This window comes from Coffea arabica, chromosome 5c (assembly GCF_036785885.1).
Source record: "Coffea arabica cultivar ET-39 chromosome 5c, Coffea Arabica ET-39 HiFi, whole genome shotgun sequence".
Lineage (NCBI taxonomy): Eukaryota > Viridiplantae > Streptophyta > Magnoliopsida > Gentianales > Rubiaceae > Coffea > Coffea arabica.
In genome coordinates this window covers 43,429,677-43,438,476 of record NC_092319.1, presented here as the reverse complement: position 1 = coordinate 43,438,476, position 8,800 = coordinate 43,429,677, and the positions used below count along the sequence as shown (strand labels likewise).

General features: G+C 37.2%; 1 protein-coding gene across 1 annotated transcript; it reads right to left on the bottom strand.

Moving 5' to 3' along the window:
* Positions 1–921: 921 nt before the first annotated feature.
* LOC113690112 (pentatricopeptide repeat-containing protein At3g58590) lies at positions 922–3,569 on the bottom strand. The gene has a single exon (XM_027207937.2). It carries the CDS (start codon positions 3,539–3,541, stop codon positions 1,214–1,216), a length of 2,328 nt encoding a protein of 775 aa, XP_027063738.1. The 5' UTR covers positions 3,542–3,569; the 3' UTR covers positions 922–1,213.
* Between the last annotated feature and the right edge of the window lie 5,231 nt (positions 3,570–8,800).

Below are 8,800 nucleotides of genomic sequence, written 5' to 3'. Positions count from 1 at the left end.
CTGGCAAAGATGCTGAAGAAATGACTACCTAAATACATTTGAAGTTCAAGATAGTAACCAAATTTGAATGGACTACTTAAAGGTGACCAAGCAGACACGGGACAGGATAAGTTGGCGGCTTCAATAGTCAATACGAGGCCATCAATTATTCAGAGGAGACCAAATAGTCTAAAAGATTTTCAAGCACAATGATGCCACTCAAAGTGGACATCTTCTAGTTGGTTTGTTATCAGAAATTGATGACACTGTTGAGGGATGGCTAGGAGATGGTCTATCCTATTGTCATCATCCTGATAATGATTTTGCACACTAGTGCTTTCAGCATCACAAACTGCTTGTCATAGATTTGTATCTACCAAGTCCAAAGACCAAATTTATTTCCCAATCTAGTAATACAAACGGAGTGCTTTCTGCCAAACCTCGTGATAAGCTAGAACTAAATTCTTTCTTCCCACCACTCAGTGTGGTCAATAATCATCCTCAGATTTGCTCTGTCCCTCCAGCAGTCATGGGATAGCATATTTCATTTGGAGGCGACCATTTTGTTTATCATGACTGCAACAGTAACAAATCTGAGTTGCCATCACCAGTAACATTAACAAATCAGTGAGTCAAACGGATAGACAGGACAAAAGATAAAGTATAAATTCCAACTTTCATGCCTTTAAGAGGACGATAACTATTTTCTAGAACAAATTATTAAAAAGAAAAGGCCCAAGGTTCAGAGGGCTGGAAAAAATGGAAACGAAAAAAAAGAAAGACTAAAAACAAGCAAACACTAAATGAACAAGGATGCAAGCAAAGGATATCAACAAACAACAAAAGGGAAAGGGTATAGTGGACGCAAGAGCACTCCCTTCAATGACCATGTGCATTCGTCCTGCATAAGTGGTTTATAAAAAGGAGGCAAAACACTGCAGAGGATCAAAGCCTTATTTTGCTTCTAACTTCATTACTGAAGGATCAAATTCTGAAAGGAACACAGTGACACAAACTAAAGAAAAGTCAAATCTGTCAACCAGAAGAGGGCAGATCAATTTCACCAATATATGGATTTACGCTCATTATCTTTGACTTGTATAATTTTAGACCCATTTGTGATATTGAAGTACTTCAAGACTTCTATAAACAACCTCTTGCATGCTAATACAATTACCTCACACTGATCTCTGTGTAAGCAGAGTAGAATGTCAACTCATTTGCTCAAGGCTATTTACATGAGAAGGGCCACATTATGTGTGGTTCTTTTTCTCTTGCAGCCTTCAAGAAAGCTACGCCAAACAAGTGCATTTGGCGGGAAGGGCATCCCAGCAATTAACTCTTCAGCTTCTCTTAGATTGCCATATCTAGCCAATAAGTCAACGGCCAGGAGGTAGTGATCCATTTCTGGTTCAACTCCATACTCCAGTTTCATTTTCTCAAATAATTCCAACCCCTCTTTTACTAATCCCACATGCCTGCATGCTGAAATAACAGCAATTAAAGCAACCTTATCTGGCAGGAAGCCCTCCGCCTCCATCTCCTTGAACTTTTGTAGTGCTTCATGAGCATGACCATGTAATCCAAGGGCTGAAATAATAGCAGTCCATGTAATAACATTCCTGTTTGTCATTTCATTAAAAATCTTAAATGAACACTCCAGGCTTCCACATTTTCCATACATATCAATCATGACATTGCAGACAAACGTGTCACAGCATTTAATATCAGTCTTAAAAACCAGACCATGAAGAGACCTTCCCAAAGCAAGGTTGCAAAGTTTGGTACAGATATTAAAGAGGCTAGCATAAGTGTAATTGTCTGGTCTTATCTTAGCTCTCTGCATATGATCAAAAAGATCAAAAGTTTCTCTATAATCACCATTTCGAGAACAAGCTGCAATTAAGATGTTCCAAGACACAATATCAGGTTCCTCAAGTGCAGAATATAGTTCTTGAGTCTTTTCATACTGCCTGGTTCTGTTATAAATACCAGCAATCGCATTGGACGTGACTACAGAAATTGGTGTACTCTTAGCATCCACAAATTTCAAGGCATCATCTATAAATCCATTTTTGGCATATGAGCAGATAAGAGAGCTGGATACGTACTCATTATCATGATAGCCCATCTTTAGTATGAGTGAATGAAGCTGCTGCACCTCTAGGGCTACAGATGATTTAACAACACTAGAAAAAGAAAACTCATTAGGGCGATAGCTGCAGTGAAACATTTCTCGGAGTAGCAGAAGGGCAACAGAAGAGTTTCTATTTGAATAAGCCGCCATCAAAGAGTTCCAACAAACCAAATTCTTATGAGATATTTTGTCAAAACAAAGAAGGGCAATTTCCAATATGTCATGTTTTGCATAGAAGTCAATCAACGCACTGCCAACATATACGTCAGATTCCAAATTTCTCTTGATTATCCTAGCATGAATACATTTGCCATATGATGGGTCCTTCAGGCAAAGGCAGGAGTGTAGAACACTCACAAATGTCGTCTGGTTAGGAAAGGTTTCATTTCCACACATTTGCAAAAAGATTGAAAATGCTTTATCTGGCATATCACTTTTTGTCATTGCTCCAATGATAGTGTTCCATGATACAACATCCTTAACATCATTCTCCTCAAACATTTTCTCCGCTGAGCACATCTCCCCACACTTGGCATACATATTAATCAAAGAATTAGCCACTGAAACTGAGTCTTCAAACCCATACTTGACCACTAAGCCATGTATTTGCTCTCCCAGTTCCAAGTCAAATTCCCCAGTAAAACCAGCTAAAACACCTACAAAAGTTGATTGAGACAATTCCACTCCACTTCTCAAGAGTTCAAGGAACATCTCAGTTGATTCTGTAACAAATCCTTGCTGCCCAAACAGAGATATCATACAATTCCATGTCACCAAGTTCTTTATGGTCATGTCCTCTAAAACCCGAGTGACTTCATCTAAACATCCATGACTCCCAAACACACCCAATAATGCAGTACCAACAATTGCATCAGCATGTAAAAATCCACTCTTTACAATCAATGCCAACAGTTGAAACCCTTGAACAAGATTCATCAAAGCAGAAGACAAAATGCCGCCAAATGTGAATTGTGTAGGCTTCAATCCTAAAATTCTCAGCTCACAGAACAACTTCCAGGCTTCCTCCAAAATACCATTTCGATTATAAGCTTTGATCATAGTATTATACGACACAACATTTCTTTGCGGCATTTTGTCGAACAATTTACGAGCTGTAACAACTTCACCCAAAGAGGCGTACTTTGAGATGATATTATTGTAAAGAACAATGGGGTCTGTAGGGTTTGGACCCATTGTAATTGTGAGTGCATGGAAGGCTTTGATTGTGTTGACTGATTGAACCCTTGTGGGTTCTTGAAGTAGGTCAATGAGTCTCCGGTGTGTGACATTTTCTCCATATAAATGTTGATGAAGATGCTGGTTTTGGAAGGAAATGGAGTGATAAAGCTTCTCAGTGGAACAGAGGTGAGTAATTCCACAAAATAGTGGTAAATTCTTTGATGCAATTGAAGTTGTCTTTCTCATGCAGCAGAGGCTTTAAGCTTTAACAATAAAATGGCATGCCTATTTTTACTGCGTTGAGGAACCGGCTACTTAATTGCTACTTAGGGATAATTTCAGATACCTTCCCTGAGGTTTCTGACAGTCTCACTTTCCTCCCTTGTGGTTTCAAAAATATCACAAACCTCCCCTGTCAGAATTTAGGTCTCATTTCTTACATCATCATGGCCAAAAAGACTTAAATACCCTCACAAGTCAACTAATATTTCATGATTATCAGGACAAATACATTCCAACTCACGTAATTATTTTTTTCTACGCTATATCTAATCTCCCTTTTATATATATACATTGTCAAATAACTAATACCTAACATGATGTATATTTTTTTAACACCTAACAATTCCAAATTTATGCGTACCATTACACTACCTTTTATAAATATACACAGTGAAGTAACTAACATCTAATATAATGTATATATTTGTAAACTGATTGTACCTCATAGATCACCCCGTGTAAGGTGTTTATAAGCAAATTAGTATTAGTCATATAGATAAAATTGCATACCCACTGCAGCTTGTAAGGATATGCACAAGTAGGTCAAAGTATCAATAACTATTCCAAATGTATACATACCATTGCACTATGCATATTGTTGCAGTGACTAATTGCAATATGCATGTGAACAAATAACTGCATGTTCAACAATTTATATGCATCGTACTTGGTCGATAACACAATATGCATTATTTCAATCAGATTGTACATTCACTAAATATTTATATACATGCTACTTATTGAAGTAAACTATCTCTCCACTAAATATGTAATGCACTCTCATAAGCACTAATGGTTGATTTAATATCCCTTTTTTCTAATTTATTTTTTATTTTTATTAGTTTTCATTATTTCACTAATATAACTTGTGCACTTACCTCAGGGGCATTTATGGAAACAAAATTCCCTCTCTGTCCTGAAAACACTTTTTTATGTTCACTTTTGACATCATGGGCTGATTTTGTTACAAAATTCTAAACTTCAGGGGAGATTTGTGATATTTTTGAAACTACAGGGGAGGAGAGTGAGACTGTCAGAAATCTCAGGAGAGGTTTCTGAAATTATCCCTTAAACTTATTATGAGTAATTCAGTTCCTATATTTTATTCTTTTTCTGGGTGAATCCCTTTTAAAAATTTGGCATGAAACCTAAAGTTTTATTTTGGATGTAGTATTTTAATTGTAAAAACTAACCTATGTTGTGCTCTATTATTCCTTTTTTTTTTAACAAAATACAGAATGTATTAAGTGTCTAATCTGAGGTTCCTTGTAAGAATAGTGACTTGCTAATGAAAACTGAGTAAATAACCATTTGCGCATAAATTTAAGATAAACAAATTGCAAGGCCTTTATTTGGTATCTTATCTGAGTAAAATGGATTTCTTTTTTCGTTGTGGGTGAATGTTAATGACAGTTGGAGAAGACTATTCAAAAGCTTCCACCTTCAACTGCTTTGTTATGGCGATTCATCATAAAATGTTGCTTCTGAGTTGTTAAATTGCTGGCTTTATTACAATTTATACACTCACTCAAGCGAATTTGGAAAACCTCTGCCATTCTTAAATGTTTGCAGATCGGTTAATATTCTTGGTCCAACTTCTGCTGCATGGATGCCTTATTGCAGTGACCATAATTTCATCTAAATGGTAAGAGGTACCTTCTTCCGGATGCTGCCTGGTGGTACTAAAGTACTTAATATTGTATCAAACTTCATAAGCTTCGAGAGCTTTTCAAGCACGCCCTCTATTTGGAAGAAGAAGAAGAAGAAGAAAGGTGTCTTTCATGCATCAGATGGACAGTAGACTTCCATTTCATTATCATTATCCTAACTTCCGAAAGCAAACTATTACCTTTTCTTGCTGACTTTACAGTTAGCCATGTGAGTGTAGATATAAGAAACTGAAACGTACCTGCACCAACTTGATGATCATTTATAAACAATCACATTTTTAAGTACTACTTTCCTGGCAAGCATGTACTCTTTAGTTAGTTCAGTCATATGTCATAAAGTCCCACAAGTGACAATGCTATTTTTATTATGAAGAGGTTAATAAAAACAATTTAACAAAGTTCACATGCATTGCACATTCTTATTATCAAAACAAAATCATGTAACAGTGGATGTGCATGCAGAAGGATTATAGCACATCTTCTGATCTAACTTCAGAAAGAATGTTTCTTCACTCCGCCAAAAGTACGTTACTAGGGATTTGAAAAGTGATGGTAGGGATCAGGTCCTCCGGGACTGGAACGCGCAGGCTGGTAATGACCTTCACTGCTGCTGTCAAATTGATAATCTTCCTCTAGTACTTTCCTTCTGTCAAAAAATGCCCGGAATTGCTCGGTTATTTTCACTCTGTGATGAAATGGTGAAAGAGGCCGAGCTTCTGACCCCATTGCCAAAAGCAGAAAAATGGCAATGGCAAGACACAAGAAAAACTTCCAGCAAGACATTATTGGCTCTTGGGGGTACTAACCACCTCTGGCAGGAGTTGGGTATCAGATGATCTTAAGCCCTGGTATATATAGATAGTTTCCTACTCTTAAGCTGAAATGAAGTGGGAGACGAGTTCAATGCAGCCAATCTGTTGAAAGATTAGAGAAGTCCAAGTCATTGGAATCAAATAGAAGGTTATCAACCTTGCATCTCATGCCCATCATTCTGAAACTATAATGAATTTGTAGACATTGGTAAGGATATTTTAAATATAAGCAAGCAACGTGTATATCTAGTCAGCGAATGTTTGTCTTGTTAGCTCTTAATGACAGCGAATAGCCCCAACTCTGACCTTGTAATGGAGTCTACTCTCAGAACTTCCTCTGTGATGCATCCAAAGGTCAATGTCATACAAAAATGTGGCTTCTTGTGTGCGGCACTTTATCTCCACTTCCTCTTATAAAGGTCGTCATTGTGATGTAGAGTTAACTATATCCACATTGCATTTGAATCTAAATTAATGCAGTCAAGGACTCAAAATTTTAAGATAGCTGCAACTCATTCTGAAACTATAATGAATTTGTAGACATTGGTAAGGATATTTTAAATATAAGCAAGCAACGTGTATATCTAGTCAGCGAATGTTGGTCTTGTTAGCTCTTAATGACATCGAATAGCCCCAACTCTGACCTTGTAATGGAGTCTACTCCCAGAACTTCCTCTGTGATGCATCCAAAGGTCAATGTCATACAAAAATGTGGCTTCTTGTGTGCGGCACTTTATCTCCACTTCCTCTTACAAAGGTCGTCATTGTGATGTAGAGTTAACTATATCCACATTGCATTTGAATCTAAATTAATGCAGTCAAGGACTCAAAATTTTAAGATAGCTGCAACTCCTGCACCTGACCATTAAGAAGCAGAACAAAGGACCAATGCTTCTCTAGAAGCTGTTAAACAGACTGTAATTATTGTTGTTGTTGTTGTTGTTGTTGTTTTGGTCAAACCGGGACAGTTAATTGATTGTGATTAATTCCTACAAAAAATTTGCAGGATATCAGGCAAATGCCCGCGATTAGCCTATAGTAACTGTGACATGCACTGCAGGAAGTTCAAACATCAGTATCCAGTTTTACTCCTAATTGGGTATACATCTACTTATCCATTTACTGATCTATGCGATGAGGAAAAGGAGCTCAAGTCAAAGAAAGCACTGAACATCATGACTCTTAAGAATATATCTCAATTTCTAGTCTTTAACCAGATGTCCTTTACTAAGTCCAGTAACATTGTGTTTGAATCTTCTAGGAATGAATATCACCAATAAAGATTAGAATTTTCCATCACTTGCAACAAAAAAGGAGTAAAACCTACAGAACTTTTGCAGAAACAGGCTCATTGGATGAAATGTGAATAGAAGTATATGCTCAAAGGGTACAACTATGTGACCATACACTGTAGGAACTCTGTATAGGGTAGTTTGGTCAGGCATTTTTGACTTGCCTTTCGTTTGAGGCATCTTATAGCATGACATTATGTGGCTGGTCTTTACCTTCTAGACACAATGACAAATCCATACCAAGTTCTCAAAAATCGACATCAACCAGAGACAATGTAGCAACTATTCATTCTGAAGGGGAAATAGAAAAAAAAACCAATGCACTATAAAACATTACGAGATTCTGGGAACATTCTTTTAGATCAGTCACAGAAGGAATACCTATTTCCTTTCTGCATCTAACATTTCTTGTTCTGAATTGATACGAGCGTTATTTTGCACTTTCTTCATTATTAATCTATGTGCACTAAGAGCATAACTTATTCTTTTTCAGTCATTAGGTTGACAAAGAAAGAAACTGAGAAGACAAACAGTGTGGCTAAGATTGAGGTTCCAAAAATTAGAGATCCTGTGTTCTAATCCCCCTATCCCCTCCCTGCTTCTTAAATCCCACCCTCCCCTGCTGCAAAAAAAAATAAAGAGAAGAAAAACAGTGAAAGGTATGCTAGTTAGGAAGTAATGATGCCAACTAATCATGAAAGGTATGCTATTTGCTGTACATGAATAGATTTATATGTATAACGCATCTAAAGTGCATTGCACAATCATTTTTACTGTTATCTACTCTTGTTTAACTTGCCAATCCTGTTGTCACTTAATTATATAAAGCATTGAAGAACAGCCTAGACATGGCCAGTAGTTGCAGTAGCATTCATGATTTCGTTATTCAGCGTTGTTTATCAACATATATTGGCTCATAAAAAAGCACTTAAAGTGCTATTGTTTGATGAATTACTGTAATACCAACAGAAAACCTGAGAAACAAGACAAATGCCTACATGGAACAGACTTTTCCTCGTCAGTTGATTAAGAGAGACAAAGTTCATGGGACATCTTATGACTGAGTTTTACTGCATTATCAAATTGCTTAGTGACCGCCCTTATAAAGCCTTTTCCACTTGAAAATCATTCTTTAATTGATGCTGGAAAGAGACTCCAATGGCATACTCAAGAGAGATATGATGTCAAATGCTGTTGCAACTCGCTACCTCAAGTAAATAAATCGGCGGTGGCTGCACTTTTCAACCATGGTTCGCCATATCGGCTAATACCGATACGTATTGGCCGAGTCGTAACTGGAACGAAGGGAATCGGTACGAGCCCGATCCCTGAATCTCGAATATTACTATATCCACGATGACTCGCTCTGACTCGATCGATATTGGCCGATTCGAATCCGTGATGCATAATATCGACCGATATATCCGAGTCAACTCAAAGTCAACTTGG

Bases quoted from the DNA above. Each gene is read 5' to 3' on its own strand.
- LOC113690112 (XM_027207937.2), bottom strand. From the start codon at position 3,541: ATGAGAAAGACAACTTCAATTGCATCAAAGAATTTACCACTATTTTGT.